The following is a 21,987-nucleotide window of genomic DNA, read 5'->3' as shown; positions in this document are numbered from 1 at the left end:
GAAAGTATGTAAACAGGAAAAGCAGAGCAAAGGCTAAATAATGAATAGTAGAAAGGAAGCCCATAAAGAGTCCAAGAACGCTGATTTAACTTCTCTACCTATCCACCCACTTTACAAGGTTATTGTAAGATCAAATGAGATCATGACTATAAAAGTCCTTTGTTAAAAATGTGTTCCTCAAATTTAAGGATAATATATAAAATGTCCAGGATATCTCTTAAATTATAAGGTTCAATCTATTCTAGAGCTGGAAAAAATCTTTGGGACAAAATCAAGACCTTAGCAGGATACACAACTTAGCAAATGTCATTCAGGTACTTAGTCTGTGAATAAGATCTGGAATCCTGTGCTACGGACTTTTCTTCAAGTAGTCATTTCACTATACCAAGTACCTATGGATATTACCATACCTTTAAACAATTTTCACATATTTTTAATCATTGATTATTGATTTTTTTAATACATGCCCTGATACCTAGCTTTCATTTATCATTAGATTGTTGTACCGAAAAGGCATAATCAAGTATGTAGGGCCGGGGGAAGGGGTAATAAAAAAGATTTTTGTTTATGTTGGTTGAACAATCATAATCATGAACTAAAATTACCTAATGCATAATACCTTATGCATTACATAAACATAATGAAGACATGGCTCTCTGGGACCCAATATTTCCAAATATCACTAGGTATATCCACTAATTGACCCAGTCTGGTTAGCAGTTCTGTTGTTCTTTTAATTACAGAATAACACTCATTGAAACAAACAAATTAAATACAGAAGTATACACAAAAGAGTTTGCATGTCTTACTCCATACCTATCACATACAGACACATAGACAGAATTTTTCCTTTGTAGGTGTGTCATTTATTGTTGTTTGCCATTTTAAAAAATGAGATCAATCATGTTGTATATGTTATCCTAAAACATGCTTTTGCACCTAACAGATACCTCCCTGCGTCATACCTGCAGATCTAGCCCATTCTTAAGAATGTGCCATAATTTCTTCTGCCATTTTCTAACAAATGGTCATCCAAGTTCTGCCCAGTTCAATTTTTACAAATATGTTACAAGTTATACTTGTTTATATAACCTAAAGTACCAAGGCTTTTGTTTACTTTTGATAGATTTCTAAAAAGTATCAGCATATTTAAATCAGTTGTAGCAATTCACACTTCCACCAACAATGTGGAAGCCTAAAGCCTTACACTTTGGCCTACACTAGATGTTATCATTTCTTTCATTTCTGCCAATCTATGTAAAAGAAATGATAGATCCATATTTTGTTTGCATTTTCATATCTTTACCTTTAGTCATATTCATTTGTCTTCTGAGATTTGCCATTTTTCTACTGGGTTATCTCTTTTTTAAAATCAATTTTAAGAACTGTTTAATCTGTTAATGTTTAAGGGCACAGAAGTCAGGAAAGTTAATCGATTTTGTTCAGCTCAATATCCTCACAACAAAGACCAGTGCCTGACATATAGTATACCCATTTAATATGTACTGATGAATATAGAATATTAAACCTTTTTGTTACATGTTACAAATGTTTTATCTTAGCCTATCAATTTCTTTACATAGTCTCTAGCTATACAATGATTTTGTTGTAGATGTTGATGTTTTTATAAGGAAATAATTATCTATTTTCTTTATCAGTTCAGGGTTTATTCTCTTAAGAAAGCTTCCCTATCCTGAGGTATTAAAATATTTATCAAAATTTTCTTTTAATATTTTAGAGGGCATGTTTTTTAATATGTAAACCTTTAACTGAATTTTATATGGTGGGAGGCAGGGGATCTCTATTTTTTTCTGGATGGAGAGTTGTGTTAGTCCATTCTTGTGTTGCTGTAAAGAAATACCTGACACTGGGTAATTTATAAAGGAAAGAGGTTTAATCAGCTTACGGTTCTGCAGAGTGTACAAGAAACATGGTGCCAGCATCTGCTCAGTTTCTGGTGAGGCCTCAGGAAGCTTTTATTCAAGGCAGAAGGTGAAGCAGAAGCAGGCAGAAGGAGGCACGTAACACAGCAAGGGGGGAACAAGAGAGAGTGAGGGACAGGGTGCCTTTTAAACAATCAGATCGCACATGAACTCAGAGTGAATACTCACTCATTGTCATGAGGACAGCAACAGGCCATTCATGAGTGATCTGCCCCAGTGACCCAAACACCTCCACTAGGCCCCACCTCCAACACTGTGGATTACATTTCAACATGAGATTTGGAGGGGATAAACGTCCAAACCATATCAAGAGTCAATTATGCCATGCTTTTCTAAATGAACAGAAATACTATTAAGTAACCTTACATATCACACTTCTTGATTGTTTCTATCCCATTGAGCAACTATCTGTTCCTGTGTAATATCATACAGTTGTCATTACAGTCAATTAATACCAAGTATAAATCCCTGGTAGGACAAGGCCCCTGTCTTCTTTGTAAGGGAATGTGAAAACTTCTTTCTTTTTTTATTTTTTTTTGAGACAGAGTCTCGCTCTGGTGCCCAGGCTGGAGTGCAGTGGCGTGATCTCGGCTGACTGCAACCTCCAACTCCCTGGTTCAAGTGATTCTCCTGCCTCAGCCTCCCAAGTAGCTGGGATTACAGGCATGTGCCACCACACCCAGCTAATTTTTGTATTTTTAGTTGAGACGGGGTTTCACCATGTTGGCCAGGATGGTCTTGATCTCCTGACCTCGTGATCCACCCGCCTCGGCCTCCCAAAGTGCTGAGATCACAGGCATGAGCCACCGCACCCAGCGTGAAAAATTCTTTTTGTGAAGTTCATTTCTTTTTGTGAGGGAAAACTTTTTTCAGTTCTCAGAATTTTACTCTTCAGCATGAGCTTTCAATTCATTGCATTCTCCCACACAGGAAAAAAAAATCCATTAGGATTCAGAATGGATTAACTGCTCTATTGCTACTGACTTTTATTTCATACTAGAAAATGTCTAATAAAACATCTTTATCAAAGTCTCATTGCCCCTTTTAAAAAGAGCATTTATAAATAGACTTTTGAATTTACTCATTTTGATTTTGAATGGCATTTATCATTATGGGTTATATTTCCTTAATATATGAGATACTTTAGATTTTTTAAAGCCTACTGAGGTCACCTTGGTCTCTGTTCCCACTTATTTCCAAATATAACTAAGGGGTTATTTGGCTACTCTGCTCAGAAAGAAAAATAATTATCTTTAAATAATCTAACAATATACCATTCTCAGTCACTTTTGGAAACAAAATATCCTATGTCAATAAAGAACAAGAAAGAGCTTGAATTTTTTTTTTCACGACATTATATTTGAAGAGAATCTTTACAACAAATGGAACAAAACAGATTTGTTTTATGATTTTAAAACACTTTTTGTTTTGCTCTACTTATTAATTTCAGTCCCCTAGTTTCTCAGGAAAAAATAAAATCACACAATTGTTTTTTCTTAACACGATGAGGCAAACTATAAGACATACACCTACTGCATCCTGTTCTTTTCTCCAGGATATTCCATTTCATTTCTTCTTAGTACCAAAAATATTATGATAGCGGTGCTATAAAGAAAACTGACTGGTCTGGGAGTTCAGTGACAACCAATCCTAGATCTACTTACACTTGCCACAACCTCGTTGTATGATCTTGCCATTCTAACTCTCAGATTCAATGAAAGCTGTATGTCTTTTAAAATTTATCAGTTGCATCAGACCATATATATAACTCAGAATAAGTTCAAAGATTTAAGCAGTTTCTAGAAAAAAAATTTTTCTCTCTACTTGAATGAACTATTTATACCAAGTTTACAAAGATGAAAGTTATTTCAGTGAAAATGTATAAATGGCTAATTAGCTTCATATTTATCATGAGTTGGGGCTGTCATTTGACTTTTGTCATAACATTTTACCTAATTCACAAAATGTTATTTTCAAATAAGACTTTGGTGCTTTAGAAAAAGCACCAAAGAGCTTTTTCTAAAGCTGTCCATGCTTTGAGAAAGTAAAGTGAGCCATGAAAGGAGAAAATAAAGGCCTAGTTTTTGTATCCCAATAGATTTTTACCAAGCTTCCCCTGAAGAAAGTTTAGAATGAGCATGATGGGAAAAGGGAGAAATTGTATGCTGCGGATAGACGGAGGAAAGGCCAACTAGGTCCAACAAGTAAAAAGAGGACTAGTCTCAAACTATTAAATATATGATTTACCTAGCAAAAGCTTTAAGTCACAGCTGAATTACACTGGGGAAACAATTACAGATTTTACAATGGAAAGAAGCATCTTCAATGTTGGCTGCAATCACTGACAGCAGGAATACTCACTTTTGAAAAAAAAAATTGGCTATTGTTTTCTGTTTTCCACATCTTAGTTTAATATTATGTTCCTCAAACACTATGAAGTTGAGAACTGAATTGATTACCTGGGAAATTCTGGTGAAACTGAGGTGTTTGTTTCATTAATTATCCATGTCATTTATCTTCTTAACTTAATCAACCTAAATTTAGCCTGAATATTATTTGTTAGGGACTGAAGACTTCTAGAGAGCAGAGAGCACCTTTTTTTAATTAAACAAATTCCTTTGATAATATTTTAATGTGACTCAAGAATCCAGCAGTATCTATATATGGACCCTCTGCATCCATGAAAAGAAGTACCTCATACAATTCTGTGAATATGAGACTAAAATACAATTCCAATTATGAGGTATTTTTTTTTTAGTCTAATGCAGGAAGAATGAAGACTAGTCACGTCAAGAACCAGAGCCTTGCTATGTTTTCCTTATGTAAGTGCTGTAAATAAATTGGTGAAGGGAATGATCAAATGCCTTATTTTCCTCCCTAAAGTTAGACCTATCAATATTCTTGACCCCAGATCATTCTGGTGTCTGTATAGAGTGTTCGCAAAGATGAGTGCAATGATTCTTCCCATCCTCTCCACATGCACCTCTGTGGCTTTGCCACCCTGCCCATCAAGAAGTGGAGTTGAATTTCTAGAATCTGGATTTAGCTGTTTAACTTGCTTTGACCAATGAGATTTGAAGAGAAAGTCACAAGCTGAAACTTCCTTTTAGCTACGTTGGAACCATGAGACCACTACGTGAAGATGCCTCCGATAACCTGTTAGAGATATCTGGCCCAGGTAACAGCCAGGACCAAGTCAAGCTGCCATCTTCCATCATCCAGTACTAGCCAAGTCACATTATTTGTGGCACATGAGTGACCTCCACAAAAGAACCATTGACATGAGTCTAGCCCAGATTACTGATCCAAAGGATGAGCAAATAAAATGCTTGTCTTTATGCCAAATAAAACAATGTCACAGACTCTCCCAATCTCCTTATTATTATTTTTTTTTTTTTTGAGATGGAGTTTCGCTCTTGTTGCCCAGGCTGGAGTGCAATGGCGCGATCTCAGCTCACTGCAACCTCCACCTCCCAGGTTCAAGAGATTCTCCTGCCTCAGCCTCCTGAGTAGCTGAGATTACAAGCGCATGCCACCATGCCCAGCTAATTTTTGTATTTTTAGTAGAGACGGGGTTTTGCTGTGTTGGCCAGGCTGGTCTCGAACTCCTGACCTCAAGTGATCCGTCCCCTTAAATCATGTAAAATTTCATGAGTATGTGCCATGTGCAGTTTTCTGTGAAGAAGATCCTTAATGTTCATCAGATTCTCAAAGTGATCTATGAGCCAAATTTAAAAAGTAAAGACCCATCAGCCCCAACTATGATTTCTCTTCCAGAAGCTGGCCTTCTCAGCTCTGGCTTGACTTACTGGTATAGTGTGTGGCTGGCTTTGGAAAGAAAAGGAAACCCTATTTACATTATCTGTATCCCAGCATCCTCACCTCTTCCATGAGTCTAGCTGAGTAAGAGTTTGGATGTTAGTTCCCATCTTTTCCTGTGTATTCATTATAATGCATGGAACGATGAGAGTAATTCCCATGTTAAATGTGGCCAGAGAGGTCGGCAGACCAAGGAGCAAGTTACTGTCCTCCCAAATTACCATTACACTTCCACAGAAAGTCCTCTAAAAACCTGCCACAGACATTACCAAATTGTCACCCTTTATTGCATTATAGTAAGCCTTTGAGGTAGAAATCACTAAAATTACTTGTTCCAAGTCAAAGCAGACCAAGTACACCTCAATACCAAAGCTTTTCTCCCAGAAAAAAAAAAAAAAAAAAAAAAAACAGGAACTCAGAGTCGGCAAAGACTCTCCTAAAACATCTGTCCTGGCCAGCTCCTCATCTGGATCGGTGCTGACAGAAACAGAAACGCCAGGGGCCGGAAATGTGGCCAGCGCGATGCCCCTCTGCTCTGGGCACCGTTTGTTCGAATACCTCGCCAGGTATCATCAGGTGTCACTCAGGAAGGAGACACGCCCTGCCTGGACTGCCGCGAACGCTGAGCGTTACGGGGTACGTGGTGGCCCCTCAGGTTACCGACCGGGTCGGTTAGATTCCAGAGGACAAAAGGCAGGGAACAGCCTGGTCTTGGGGTCTTTAAACAGAAAGGCGCCATCTACTGCCGAGAACCCAGTCAACATCTCATGGACAAAGCTGCACTCACCCCCGGCCGGCTGAGCTCTGGGCCCCGTTAGCCTTTCTTTGAGGCTCGTCCACTAAAAGGCAGCCCCAGTAGTCCCAGCTGAAATGCTCCACACCCGAGTCCCGCTGGCCTACGGAAGCGAAGACTGACAAGCACTCTGTCCGCGCGCTGACTGGGGGCTCGCTGCACCGGCTGCTCCGCCCAGGCCCCAGCACACTCACTCACCAGTCTGGTAGCTCGGTACGGCCCGGGCCCCACGATGCGATGCTCCATCGCGCGTAGGCAGCAGCGGCCGCAGCCGCGCCAGCGCTGATCCCCGCCAGCCGGAGGAGCAGCAGTTTGAATCCCAAGCCCGCGGGCTCCGGGCGCTGATTGGGCGGCGCGGCAGCACGTCACCGGAAATGCGCGGGGTGGGCGGGGAGGCAGGCGTCTTCTCCGAGACCCGCGGCGCTGGGAGCTCCGGGTGTGAACTTGCCCGGGGCGAGACGTGTTGCCCACCCTGGTCCCACCGTGCGAGCACACCTGGGCAGGTGCGACTAAGGGGCCGGGGGCGTCTCCCCAGCGCTGGACAACGCTGTGCAGCGCCCTTCCCAGATTTCTGCGTCCGCGCAACACAAACACACGCACGCTATCTCTACAAAAGGGTCAATAATAGGTGTTATCCAGCGACCGAAACCCAGCTTTGGGCCGCGTGGATAAATACCTGTCCTCCCTACCGAGTGCACTGTGAGCCTGGAGGTGCTGCTAACGCTGGGAGAAGCGGTAGTGAAATGAAGCGAGGCGACAGCTTTTACCAGTGTAGGGACATTTAAAAACGGGATAGAGAGCACAAGGAGCGTAGACAGTGTGTTAAGGGCAATAAAGAGCGGGAAGGGAGCCCCGATTCCTCTTCTGTTTGTTCTCATGATAGTCTTTTCTCCTTTGATTTGAGTTCTATGTTTTGTATTGGGCTGATACTTTTAGTCCTCGGCAATAGGGTTGTGAGTCCTTTTTTGACTGCTTAGAATTTTCCCCCTGGGAATTGCTAGTCCGATTTGCAATCTTTCAGAGGGACAAATGAAGTAACTCCATATACTTAGGACTCTGTACACCTACTCAAATTTGGTCATCTCGGTAAGTACCCAGGACAAGACGTTGAAGGAGTGAAGGTGTGCCATTCCAAAATATGCCTAATTGGTATATTGATTATTTCGAGCGGAAAACATTGGAGAAATGGTAGTTTCAGAAAGGGCAAGCTGACCTGCCTCTTCCGATGCAGCAGGCCACAAAGATTTCTCTGGGTTGGGCATCCTCTCCCTACCACGGTGAGAAAATAGCCTTTATCACCAAAGGCTTGGAATTGAAGGCTGCAGTGGAGCTGAATAAAAATTCTTAACGAAGTAACCCTATCTTCCACTAGGAGATATAGGAGATTTTTTACATATATCTTCTAGTGACTCCCTAGAAAATGTTACTGCCTTTGTGAGCTGTGGAAGTTAACTCGAGTCACAGGGCACCAAAATATGTTAGCAGCTGCCCATATCCGAGACACGGCCCCAAAGTATGTTACAGGCAGTGAATCCCTACAGATCTGCAGCAACCTCAATTCTTGACTCCTCAGAAGAAAGAGTTCGACTGAGGGGCAGAAGGCAGAAGGAGAGACCAAGGCAAGTATTAGACCGGAAGTGAAAGTTTATTAAAAAGCTTTGAATGAAAGGAAGCACACTTGGAAGAGGGCCAAGCCAGTGACTTGAGAGATCTAGTGCGTAGTTTGACCTTTTGACCTGGGGTTTTATACGTTGGCATACTTCTGGGGTCTTGCTTTTGGGGCTTTGCATTCCTTCTCTCCTGATTCTTCCCTTAGAGTGGGCTGTCCACAGGCGCATACTTGAGCCCACTTGCCCAACTCCTAAGATCTTATCGGGAAGCTGCTGATCAACAGTTCAAGTGTTTTCTATTAGGAGACTGCCTTTCCCTGGTGCCGGCTGTGACCAACTATTATTTTAGAGAGACAATTAACAACCACCTGACCATCACCTGATGGCTGCCTGACATTCCTGATGTGTGTGTGTATGAGGGGGAGCCCTCTCCTGCCCTGCTCATGCCTGACTAGCTACCTACTGTAACACCTTAACCAGATTTTCTTTGTCATGGCTTTTCTTCTCAAATTTCTCTCTCTTTGCCTAAAAAATGAATAAAAGCATCTTACTTTGGCCACTTCTTCAGACTTCACTCTCTTGTGAAGATCCCCATGTGCATGTAAAACTAATAAAATGTGTATACTTTTCTCCTGGTAATCTTCCTGGTGTCAATGTGGTTTCTAGATACAACTGGAGAGCTCATTAAGAGGTAAAAGGGAGCTTGGAGGTGATCTCTGGCTCCCCTATAACATCATAAGAAAGATCTAAATAAGGGATTGGACCACCTCTTCTCATCCTCAAAACCACACCACTACCACCACCCATTTGCTGCCTTAGGTTTTTATTTAGCCCAAGAAATGTCCTGAGATGATACATATATATTGCTTTTGTAATTAGAAAAAGCAATTAAAAATTTTTTTTCTTACTTCCAGTAAGTGAATCCTTATCAGAACTTTTTTTCTTTTAACCTCTAAGCTCCATGGAAGAGATCTTCTTGTCCTTGGCAAGGAATATAAAGAGATACTTGTGTCCTTGACACAAGAAACAGGAGAAAGGAAATTTTAGAGCCTTGTCTGAGACCTGCCACCACCTATCATGGTGGTGAAACTGGAATCTGATACAAAACATTATGTCCAGCATTATGCAGCTTTCTAGTTCGGTAAGTATCACAGACTGTGAAATTCCATAGATCTGGATTTCAATAATGACTGGTACTGCTTACCAGTGGAGTGACTTCAAGCTAATTATTTAATTTCCATCTACTCACTGGTAAACTGGGAATATTAATGATTATCTTGCAGAGTTGTAAGGATGTATGTAAAGTGCTAAATATAGTGCCCAGTGTGTATTTAAAGTGCCCAGCATATAGCAGTAATAAAAAGAACTATATATTTTTTTTAAAAAATCATGCCAGCTTCTTGAGCATTTCCCAAGAGCCTGTTATTAGCCATAGACAAGATAGCTGTTACTAGAAAGGCATACTTCCAAAGGATCTACGTATCAGAAGACACAAAGAGTCATTGCACGGGCCAGGGACATCTCCCCAACGCTGGACAATGCTGTGCAGCACCCTTCCCAGACTTCTGCACTCACGCAACACAAACACACACACTATTTCTCTACAAAAGGGTCAATAAAATGGTGTCATCCAGCGATGCCTCATGCCTATAATCCCAGTACTTTGGGAGACCAAGGCAGGTGGATCACTTGAGCCCAGGAGTTCAAGACCAGCCTGGGCAACATGGCAAAACACTGTCTCTACTAAAAATACAAAAATTATCTGGCTGTGGTGGCACGCTCCTGTAGTCCCAGCTACTCAGGAGGCTGAGGTGGGAGAATCGCTTGAACCTGGGAGGTGGAAGTTGCAGTGAGCCAAGATCGCCCCACTACACTCCAGCCTGGGTGACAGAGTGAGATCTTGTCTCTAAATAAATAAATAAATGCCTCAAAGAAATCGAGGTTTTACATTTGTTCATTCACTTATTCAGCAAGTATGTAAGAATACACTGCTGTGTGCCAGGTATAATTCCAGTCACTGAAATCATGCAATAGATAAAATGCAGCTTCTAGGAGCTGACTCATAAGTAGAGGAAGGGATGACAAGCCAGCTATAATACATTCAAATATGTATTATATATCAGGTGGTGATTGAGTACTGGGAAGAAAAGTAAAAGACTAAAGTGGAGAGGGCGGTAGGGGGAAGTTGCTGTTTTGGTTCAGGTGGTCAGGGAAGGCATCTTTGATGAAATGACATCTGTGTAGACGATCTGAGTAAAGTAAGGGGTAGTTGTCTGGGGAAGAGCTTCTAAGCCGAAAGAATGAGCAGCCCATGAGAAACTTCCAGGAGACACGGGAAGGAGGTTGGTGCTGACTAAAGTGAGGGAGTAAAAGTGGCAGTGGAGGAGATGGAGTTGAATACAGAGTGGAGTGGGGCTTTCAGACCACATTATGGGCCATGGGATTCTGATCCTCCTCTGAATTAGTGAAAATATATTAGAAAGTTTTGATCAGCAGAGTGATCAAAACAGATCACAATCACTCTGTTGATCTTTGGCCATTTTGGCCAAATCACTCTGGCCATTGAGTGGATACTGGACTCGGGTAGGCATTGAGGGTGAGAGAGGAGGCAGGAAAACCAGTTGAGGAAGCTGCTACAATACCTCACTGGAGAAACTAAACATATTTGCTTGGTATGGTGCTTGGCACATAGTGGCATTCAACAACTATTTACTGAGTGAGTAAATGAGTGAGCAAATGTATTGCTCATGTAGTGTATTCTTACATAAGCTTTAGAAGTTATTCATTTCTTAAAGATCAATTTGATTCATTCATTCTGTTTGCCATTTCTCATATGAATATGGGCAACAAAATAATAGCTAGCTTTTATATTTTTATTTTAATGTATCAAATTTGTTTTTAAAACTCTTACTTTTTATCATTAAAGTCCTCTGAGATTTTGAGTTTGGGAAAATACAATCTGCACATACTCCATGACTTGTGTTATAATTGCCCCTCCACCTCCTGCCGCCTCACACTTACACCATTACAGTACAAAGTTAGCATAATAAAACCTGTGCCAAGGAATATAGCTAAATGGATTTTCATATTTGAGAATAAGCTCAATTTCTGACACATCGCAGCTATGCCATGTAGCACATATGGTGAAGTATAATTCTCTACACCTCAGAAAGAGACGTAATGAAAAAAAATTTTAACTAACATTGATCTGGCCAAGAAATATAGGATGAATTAAAGGAGGAATATTCTGAAGATAGGAAAGCCATTTGGAAGACAGCTGAAGGAATATAGGCACGGAATTCCATGAGTAATAGAGTGTTATGAGAAAATACCCATATAATCTTGAGCAAGACTCACCTTCTCTGATTATCAGTTTCCTCATCAGTAAAATAGAAATAATAATGGTACTTGCTTCATAGGGTTGTTGAAAGACTTAACTGAGGAAATATATACAAAGCTCTTAGAATTTTGTTTCCCTTATATGGTAGGCAGAATTCTAAGAAGGCCCCTATTTCAGAAAAAGAGAACTAATAGAAGACATATACATATATGTACAGAGAGAAAGAGACAAAAACAGACAGAGATTTATTAAAAGGAACTGGCTCACATGACTATGGAGGCTGATGAGTCCCAAGATCTGTAGTTGGGAAACTGAAAACCCAGGAGACATGATGGTGTATTTGCAGTCCAAGTGCAAAGATCTGAGAACCAGGGCCAATGGTATAGCTCCAGTTTGAAGTCTGGTAGGCTTGAGACCAGGAAGAGCTGATGTTTGTTTCAGTTTGGGTTTAAAGTCAGGAAAAAAAATGTTCCAGCCTGAAGGCATTCAGGTGAAGAAATTCCCTCTTATGCAAGAGAGAAACAGTCTTTTGTTTTATTGAAGCCTTCCACTGATTGGATGAGGCCCACCTATATTAGAGAGGGCAATCTACTTTAGTCTATTGACTTTCATGTTAAACTATCAAAAATACCCTCAAGAAATACTCAGAATAATGTTTGACCACATATCTGGGCACCCTGTGGCCCAGTAAAGTTGCACAAAAAATTAACCATTACAGCCCCTGAGATCCCCAGCCCCTGATATACATAAACCTTCTTCCCATTATTCAACCAAACACTAATCTAGACACTGCTGTAATGGGATTTTGCACATGTAATTAAGGTTGTTGATCTTGAGGTAGGACAAATATCTAGATAGGCCTACTTAATCATATGAGCTCCTTAAAAGGAGAGACATTTCTCCAACTAGTTGTATAAGGGGAGCCAGAACTAAATTCCACCAACCTGAATGAGCTTGGAAGCAAATTTTCCCCTAGAGCCTCTACAGGAGAACTCAGCTGGCTGATGCCTGGATTTCAGCCTCCCAATACCTGATACATTGAACAGAGAGCAGCCACACTGTGCCAGATTTCTCACCTACTGAGCTGTGAACTAATAAATAGGTGTTGCTTAAAATCCAGTTAATCTGTAGTAATTTCTTATGTACCAACAGAAAACTGATACACATTTTACATACAAAACTCTCAAATGCTTGTTCTAGTTACTCTATGGCTGGAGTAGGAATGGGAGAAAAAAAATCAATATTTAATGAGTAATTATTTACAAGGCATGAGGGAGAAGAAAACGTCAAAGGTGGCTCTAAATATATTCTGGAAATCTGGCAAAAAAAAAAAAATTGTGCCATTAACCATAAGGAAAGAAGAGTTGTCTGGGTAAGCAAGAAGGAACATGGAGAAGGGGTCTCAGACTTTCCTGTGCATAAGAATTGTCAAGGTTCTTATGCATAGTAAAGTGCATAAAACTCAATTTTATGGATTCCACCCACAGAGGTAGCTAGAAGTACCTAGATTCCATAGCTAATTTGCTGTTTGACTATTTGCTAGCAGCTCCAAAGATCCATGACATGTACAGATTTCTAATTTTGATGAATCAAAAACTTGAAATCCCCACCTTGGGGGATGGAGTGTAAGAGAATATCATCCAGCTTATAATTAAGCCCATCCAGCCACCTGGGATCCTCAGCTCAATATGGCTTTCTACTTTTCTAATAGAGAAAAGTAGAGTTAATCTCTACTTTTCATGCCAATGCATGTTACTGGAAAAATATTTTGTTATACTGATATTGGATAATTCACACAAGTCATTGGACCTATTCCTTATACATGCCAAAGGCCAAAAGAAGTTGATACTTGGACATGCAGCATTCAAATGAGAATGAAATATCCAAAGAGAAATAACCCATATTTGAAAATACTCGATGAAGAGGTTGGGTACAGTTGGGGAAGTTAGAGGGAGGAAGAATAGAGAGAGGAACAGAGGACCTTACCAATGTCCCATTTCAAGGCTTTTGCTTTACGGCCTTGACTGACCTGTTTCTCTGGCCCTCATACTACTGCCTCACCCCTGTGTCTAGACTTATCTGCCTACACCTGGCTCTTCATGTACCACAATCTCTCAGCCTTCCCTGGGCCCGTGATAAATCTTATGACAGGGGCTTGTCCCATTCTTGGCTCCAACCCTGGAGGTTAAAGTTCTGGACATTCATCAAAGACCTTCTCCTCTATTTTACTTTTAAAGGCACAAGATTCAAGTTTCTGCCTCAGCAGAATTACAGATCATTACATATTACTGAACTTTGGGGCAGCTGACAAATAGTCAAACAACATATTGTTTGATATCCAGTATTAGTAGATCAGTTGTCTGGCCCATGGCACCTAAGCTCAGTTTTAAAAGAAATGAAAAAAGTAAGATAAAATTATTGGCATTTTTTAAAGATTCATCACAAATGGTCCCTGAAATAGCAAGTGTACTTAATTTAGCTGGGGGGAAAAAAACTCAATTAAAAGTTTAAAAAGGAAGTTAGGGTAGAAGGGTGGGGAATATATAGAACTTTTGGGAAACACTACTGCCAGATTCTACAGACACTTAGAAGAAGTAAGGTGCTCAAGGCAGAGGGTGCTTCCTTCAGGGCAAGATATTTAACAGGAAATTTCCTACACCTGGAATCAACAGTAGAGCATCCTGGGTGCCTAGGCCCGTGGACCACACGCACATGCAAGAACCCAGAATCAGAAGTGGAGAGTAGCCGGGTGCACAATCTCAGTGACTGGAGGATTGCTTGAAGCCATGAGTTTGAGACCAGCCTCGGCAAAATAGCGAGACACTTGTCACTACAAAAAAAAAATTTTTTTTTAATTAGCCAGACTTGGGGGCACACACCTGTGGTCCCAGTTACTGAGGAGGCTGAGGTGGGAAGACTGTTTAAGTCCAGGAGTTTGAGGCTGAAGTGAGCTATGATCATGCTACTGCACTCCAGCCTGGGCAATAGAGCGAGATTCTGTCTCTAAAAAATAAAAAATAAATTTTAAAAAATGGATAGTGGTCAGCGTCACTAAGCCAGAAACAGGATGAAATTGAGATTGTGAGCAAAAGCAGTTGTGGAACAAGGAAGGTCTGTGAGCTGGGGTTGGGGCAGGGTGTCTGTATGTGTTGGGCTACCTTGAAGGGCTAACAAAGGCAACAATGGTGATTGTGTTCGCCCCCAACACTGCTGCTCTTATTTTCTTGCACAGCCAAGCAACTGAAACTTGAAAGGTTATAAAAATATAAAAAACAAAATCATTTTAAGCTTTTGTCCTTACTGATGATGATTAGATTTTATATTTTTCTTTTGTTTATTCTTAAAGGTTTTAATGAGAATTCAAATGTAGGCTTATCATTTAATCATATTCAGTGTTTTGAATCTGATAAATCCTCTGTGGTATAAAAATACACATTTTATTAAAAGACTTTTTAGAGTAGTTTTAGGCTCACAGCAAAATTGAGAGGAAGGTTCAGAGATTTCTCATATACCCTTTTACCCACATGTGCATAGCTTCTCTCATTATCAACATCCTCCACCACAGTGGTGCATTTGTTACAACTGATGTTTTAACTTTTCACTGGGTTATAATACATTGATATATATTTCTTTTTTAGCAGGAATCTAAGTCCCTTCCCAAATCTTACGTGAAATTGTAATCCCCAGTGTTGGGGTGGGGCCTGGTGGGAGGTGACTGGATCATGGGGGTGGTTTTCAATGGTTTAGCGTCATCCTCCTAGTGCTATTCTCTTGAGGGAGTTCTCACGAGATCTGGATAAAGTGTATAGCACCTCTCCCCTTTCTCTCTTCTTCCTACTCCCACCATGTAAGATGAGCCTGCTTCCCCTTTGCCTTCTGCCATGATTGTACGTTTCCTGAGGCCTCCCTAGAAGCTGAGCAGATGGCCAGCATCATGCTTCCTGTACAGCTTGTGGAACTGTGAGCCAATTAAACCTCTTCTTTATGAATTATCATCCCAGGTTTTTCTTTATAGCAATGCAAGAATGGACTAATACACACATATGGAGAAAAGTACACAAATCTTCTTTATATTTCTTGGTGAATTTCACAACCTAAACACATCCTGTAACCAGCACCCAGATCAAGAAACAATATATGAAGAGTATCCCTCCTCAAGCAGTTCCACAGTGTAATGGTGAACACTCTGGATTCTGAATCCAGCTGTTCAAGTTCAAGAAACAAAGGATGACCAGCACCTGAGAAGACCCTCTCATGGCACTGCCAGTCTCTACTCGCTAAGGGTAACTGACACAGATATTTTACTGTGTAAGAAAAAAGAGAAGCAAAAAAAGACTATACAGCAGACCAAAAAGGGAACAGACGCTGAGACACAAGTTACTAGGAATTTAGTCTCTCTACGTTATAACCCAAAAACCAATGTTGGAAACTTAAGGAGAAAAAGATAAAAGGATTTTATTTAATAGACAAAACCCTTATAGTACACAGACTGGATCTGTATAGTACACAGACTGGATCTACCATTTGTGAATTTTCCTGTTTCAGTTAAAACTAAAGAGTGACTTTCTAGACATTGAAACCTGTTTGACTGCATTTTCTTGTCTAACTTTCTCTGAAAAGCCTCTGGCTTGCTCCTGGAATTAATTCGCAGGGCAGTGGTGTTATTCCAGCTCCAGCGAGGGATTAGTAGAGAGTGGCTCTGCAGAATTCACTATGAAGTTGCCTCCAAATCTGTCAACAAACCAGAACCCCGGAGAGTATTTTAAAAAGAGTTGCCAAGGCCTGACTTCAGAGCCCTTGAAAGTAGCTGCTTTTAGGAGAGAAGGACCAGAAGAGTTACCACAGAAATGTCTTTTTTTTTTTCTTTTTTTAAGATAGGGCCTCACTCTGTTGCCCAAACTGGAGTGCAGCAGTGTTATCTCTTGTCTCACTGCAGCCTCTGCTTCCCAGGCTCAAGCAATCCTCCCATCTGAGCCTCCCAAGTAGCTGGAACCACAGGTGCACGCCACCATGCCCAGCTAATTTTTGTATTTTTTGTAGAGATGGGGTTTTGCCATGTTGCCCAGGCTGGTCTTCGACTCCTGGGCTCAAGAGATCTGCTCACCTTGGCCTCTCAAAGTGCTGGGATTACAGACATGAGCCACCGTGCCCAGGCTTTTTTTTTTTTTAAGACAGAGTCTCACTGTCACCCAGTGACATCACTGAAATTCAGTGGTACAATCATAGCTCACTGCAACCTCAAACTCTTGAGCTCAATGATCCTCCTGCCCCAGCCTCCTGAGTAGCTAGGACTATCACATCTGGCTAATTTGTTTTCTTAATTTTTGTAGGAAAGGGGTCTTGCTATGTTGTCCAGGCTAGTCTTTAACTCCTGGCCTCAGGCAATCCTCTCAACTCAGTGCTTGGATTACAGTATGAGCCACAGTGTCCAGCCAGAAATGCCATTATTATCTGATCTCCTCCTGCAAGCTACCTGAGAGCTGAAAGTGGGGTTCTGCAGGCCTTGCTAGTAAGTGTCATGAGGACCTGGGCAGAATCCTAGGAGAGAATAGCTCTTGCTGTTCTTCTGTGCTTGAAGCTCAAGCTATCAGAAGTAGCATCTTAAAGGAATATTAGATAAAAGTCATAAAGAGATTCAAGTCCAGTCTTCAAACTGAACCAGGAAAAGTACAGAGCTGAAGGAGATGGAAACAGAGGAGGTACAATCAGAGAAGATGTTGAGGCAGAGCCTGGAGCGGCTATAAGCTGCAGTGCAAATAGCCAGAGCCAAGTTTTGACCATGAACCTTTAAAGAGATAAGGACCACAGCTCCATCTACTGAGAGTTCTTGCCACAAAATTTGAAGCTAAAGCTGACCATACCTCATCATTGTGATCCAATTACCAATTTACAGGAATGCAGAGGATAGAAGAAAAGAGGGGTGGGGTACAACGAGCAAAGTTTTATAAATGTGGGAAATTCTATACATGATCAGGTGTTTGCAATTGCAGGAAGAGGGAATGTGACTGATGGAGGGAGAACCCATAAAATATTTAAGACAAATTAACTAATCACAGTATGTGGACATTATTTAGATCATTACTCAATGAACTATAAAAATAATGAAAACAAAACATTTTAAAAGCAATTATGAAATAACTGGAAGTTGGAATACTGAATCGCTATTTGAGGATCATCAGAAATTATAGTTTAAATTTTTACACATGATTGTTGTATTGTGGTTATTTAAAAAATAAAAGAAAATAAAAACCTCCTAAATCTTTTAGGGTACTGATTCTAGATCTGGAGCAGGCATCAGAATCACCAGGAGGACTTATTAAAACATAGATGATTGGGCCATATCCCCCAAGAGATTCTGATTCAGTAGGACATTGTTGGCACCTGATAATTTCCATTTCAAACAACTTTCCAGTAGATTGTGATGTGCAAGTCTGGATACCACGTGCTAAAAACAATTGTTTTAGATATATATTTTGAGATATGCATGATTTAAGGATACAATTTCTAAGATGTGCTTAAAAATCATATGGAGGAATGGGCATGGGTGGAGGCAGATGAGATTGCCTGCAATTGATAACTGCTGGAGCTGGAAGATGATGGGTATATGAGGGACTATTGTTACTTTTCTGTCTACTTTTATTATGTTTGAAATTTCTGTTTTGAAAAGATTTTTTAAGATAAAGGAACACAAAAACCAATAAAGCATTTGATAAAATTCAACATCCATTCCTGATTTTAAAAATCAACCATGGATGCTTGGTATCAAAAAAACCTCTCAACAAACTAAGGAATGGACAGGAATTCCTCAACCTGATAAAAAGAATCTACGAAAATCCTACAGCTAACATTACAATTAATGCTGAAAGACTGAATGCTTTCTCCCTAACATCAGCAACAAGGCAAGGATGTCTGCCTTCATTATTATTTTTTTTATTATATCCATGTAACTTTCTGTATTGTCTTTTTAAATTTAATTTAATTTTTTATTATACTTTAAGTTCTGGGACACATATGGAGAACATGCAGGTTTGTTACATAGCTATACATGTGCCATGGTGGTTTGCTGCACCCCTCAACCCATCATCTACATTAGGTATTTCTCCTAATTCTATCGTTCCCCTTGCCCCCCACCCCCCAACGGGCCCTGGTGTGTGATGTTCCCCTCCCTGTGCCCATATGTTTTCATTGTTCAACTCCAGCTTACGAGTGAGAACATGCAGTGTTTCGTTTTCTGTTCCTGTGTTAGTTTGCTGAGAATGACGGTTTCCAGCTTCATCCATGTCCCTGCAAAGGACATGGACTCATTCTTTTTTATGGCTGCATAGTATTCCATGGTGTATATATGCCACATTTTATTTATCTAGTCTATCATTGATGGGCATTTGGGTTGGTTCCAAGTCTTTGCTATTGTAAATAGTGTTGCAATAAACATATGTGTGCATGTGTCTTTGTAGTACAATGATTTATAGTCCTTTGGGTATATACACTGTAATGGGATTGCTGGGTCAAATGGTATTTCTGGTTCTAGATCCTTGAGGAATTGCCACACTGTCTTCCACAATGGTTTAAGTAGTTTTTTTTATTTTTTTTATTTTTTAGACAGAGTCTTCCCAGGTTGGAGTGCAGTGGTGTGATCTCAGCTCACTGCAACCTCCACCTCCCAGCTTCAAGCAATTCTTCTGCCTCAGCCTCCCAAGTAGCTGGGATTACAGGCACCTGCCACCATGCCCAGCTAAATTTTTATATTTTTAGTAAAGACGGGGTTTCACTATGTTGGGCAGGCTGGTCTCAAACTCCTAACCTCGTGATCCACCCACCTTGGCCTCCCAAAGTGCTGGGATTACAAACATGAGCCACTGCAGTCAGCCAGTTGAACTAATTTACACTTCCACCAACAGTGGAAAAGCATTCCTATTTCTCCACATCCTCTCCAGCATCTGTTGTTTCCTTTTTAATAATCGCCATTCTAACTGGCATGAGATGATATCTCATTGTCATTTTGATTTGCTTTTCTCTAATGACCAGTGATGATAACCCTTCTTTCATATGTTTGTTGGCTGCATAAATGTCTTCTTTTGAAAAGTGTCTGTTGATATCCTTTGCCCACTTTTTGATGGGGTTGTTTTTTTCTTATAAATTTGTTTAAGTTCTTTGTAGATTCTGGATATTAGCCCTTTGTCAGATGGATAGATTGCAAAAAAAAAAACTATTTTTTTCTTCCCATTTGCCTGGTAAATCTTCCTCCCTCCCTTTATTTTGAGCCTATGTGTGTCTTTGCATGTGAGGTGGGTCTCTTGAATACAGCACACTGATTGGTCTTCACTCTTTATCCGATTTGCCAGTCTGTGCCTTTTAATTGGGACATTTAGCCTGTTTACATTTAACGCTAATATTGTTATGTGTGAATTTGAACCTGTCATTATGATGCCAGCTGGTTATTTTGCCCATTAGTTGATGCAGTTTACAGTGTTGATGGTCTTTACATTTTGGTTTCTTTTTGCAGTAGCTGGTGTCGGTTTTTCCTTTCCATTTTTAGTGCTCCCTTCAGGAGCTCTTGTAAGGCAGGCCTGGTGGTGAAAAAATCCCTCAGCATTTGCTTGTATGTAAAGGATTTTATTTCTCCTTCACTTATGAAGCTTAGTTTGGCAGGATATGAAATTCTGGGTTGAATCAGAGAAATGCAAATCAAAACCACAATGAGATACCATCTCACACCAGTTAGAATGGCAGTCATTAAAAAGTCAGGAAACAACAGGTGCTGGAGAGGATGTGGAGAAATAGGAGAACTTTTACACTGTTGGTGGGACTGTAAACTAGTTCAACCATTGTGGAAGACAGTGTGGCAATTCCTCAAGGATCTAGAACTAGAAATACCATTTGACCCAGCCATCCCATTACTGGGTATATACCCATAGGATTATAAATCATGCTGCTATAAAGACACATGCACACATATGTTTATTGCGGCACTATTCACAATAGCAAAGACTTGGAACCAACCCAAATGTCCATCAATGATAGACTGGATTAAGAAAATGTGGCACATATACACCATGGAATACTATGCAGCCATAAAAAAGGATGAGTTCATGTCCTTTGTAGGGACATGGATGAAGCTGGAAACCATCATTCTCAGCAAACTATCTCAAGGACAGAAAACCAAACACCGCATGTTCTCACTCATAGGTGGGAATTGAACAATGAGAACACTTGGACACAGGGTGGGGAACATCACACACCAGGGCCTGTCATGGGGTTGGGGGAGGGAGGATGGATAGCATTAGGAGATATACCTCATGTAAATGATGAGTTAACAGGTGCAGCACACCAACATGGCACATGTATACATATGTAACAAACCTGCATGTTGTGCACATGTACCCTAGAACTTAAAGTATAATAAAAAGAAAAAAAAAGAAAATTCTTTTCTTTAAGAATGTCAAATATTGGCCCCCACTCTCTTCTGGCTCGTAGGGTTTCTGCAGAGAGATCTGCTGTTAATCAGATGGGCTTCCCTTTGTGGGCAACCCATCCTTTTTCTTTGGCTGCCCTTAACATTTTTCCCTTCAATTCAACCTTGATGAATCTCACAATTATGTGTCTTGGGGTTGCTCTTCTCGAGGAGTGTTTTTGTGGTGTTCTCTCTATTTCCTGAATTTGAATGTTGGTCTGCCTTGCTAGGTTGGGGAAGTTCTCTTGGATAATATCCTGAAACATGTTTTCCAACTTGGTTCCATTCTCCCTGTCGCTTTCAGGTACACCAATCAAATGTAGGTTTGGTCTCTTCACATAGTCCCATATTTCTTGGAGGCTTTGTTCATTCCTTTCATTCTTTTTTCTCTAATCTTGTCTTCTCACTTTATTTTATTAAGTTGATCTTCAGTCTCTGATATCCTTTCTTCCACTTAATTGATTCAGCTATTGATACATGTGTATGTTTCATGAAGTTCTTGTGCTGTGTTTTTCAGGTCCATCAGGTAATTTATGTTCTTCTCTAAATGGGTTATTCTAGTTAGCAATTCCTCTAACCTTTTATCAAGGTTCTTAGCTCCCTTGCATTGGGTTAGAACATGCTCCTTTAGCTGGAAGGAGTTGTTATTACCCACCTTCTGAAGCCCACTTCTTTCAAATGTCACACTCATTCTCCATCCAGTTTTGTCACCTTGCTGGTGAGGACTTGTGATCCTTTGGAGGAGAAGAGGCATTCTGGTTTTTGGTATTTTCTTCCTTTTTGCATTGGTGTTTCCTCATCTTCATGGTTTTATCTACCTTTGGTCTTTGGTGTTGGTGACCTCAGATGGAGTTTATGTGTGGTGTTCCTTTTTGTTGATGTTGATGCTATTGCTTTCTGTTTGTTATGTTTCCTTCTAACAGTCAGGCCTCTTTTCTGCAGGTCTGCTGGAGTTTGCTGGGGGTCCACTCCAGACCCTGTTTGCCTGGGTATCACCAGCAGATGCTGCAGAACAGCAAAGATTGCTGCCT

At 40.5% G+C, this 21,987-nt stretch overlaps 1 protein-coding gene across 3 annotated transcripts in view; it reads right to left on the bottom strand.

Moving 5' to 3' along the window:
• DEPDC1B (DEP domain containing 1B) overlaps nucleotides 1–6,893 on the bottom strand; it is a 110,112-nt gene extending 103,219 nt beyond the window's left edge. The window contains exon 1 of one of the 3 annotated variants that reach the window (XM_019013690.3): nucleotides 6,754–6,893. In XM_019013690.3, the coding sequence (XP_018869235.1) occupies nucleotides 6,754–6,801 (48 nt within the window). In that variant the 5' untranslated portion in view covers nucleotides 6,802–6,893. Of the gene's footprint in view, nucleotides 1–6,549; nucleotides 6,728–6,753 lie in introns of those variants that run through there. The other 2 variants (XM_055367860.2, XM_063700734.1) reach the window with 2 other exon arrangements.
• Nucleotides 6,894–21,987: the final 15,094 nt, after the last annotated feature.

This window comes from Gorilla gorilla, chromosome 19 (genome assembly GCF_029281585.2).
Source record: "Gorilla gorilla gorilla isolate KB3781 chromosome 19, NHGRI_mGorGor1-v2.1_pri, whole genome shotgun sequence".
Lineage (NCBI taxonomy): Eukaryota > Metazoa > Chordata > Mammalia > Primates > Hominidae > Gorilla > Gorilla gorilla.
The sequence above is the reverse complement of the archived record's forward strand: the minus strand, read 5'-3'. Positions and strand labels throughout refer to the sequence as shown.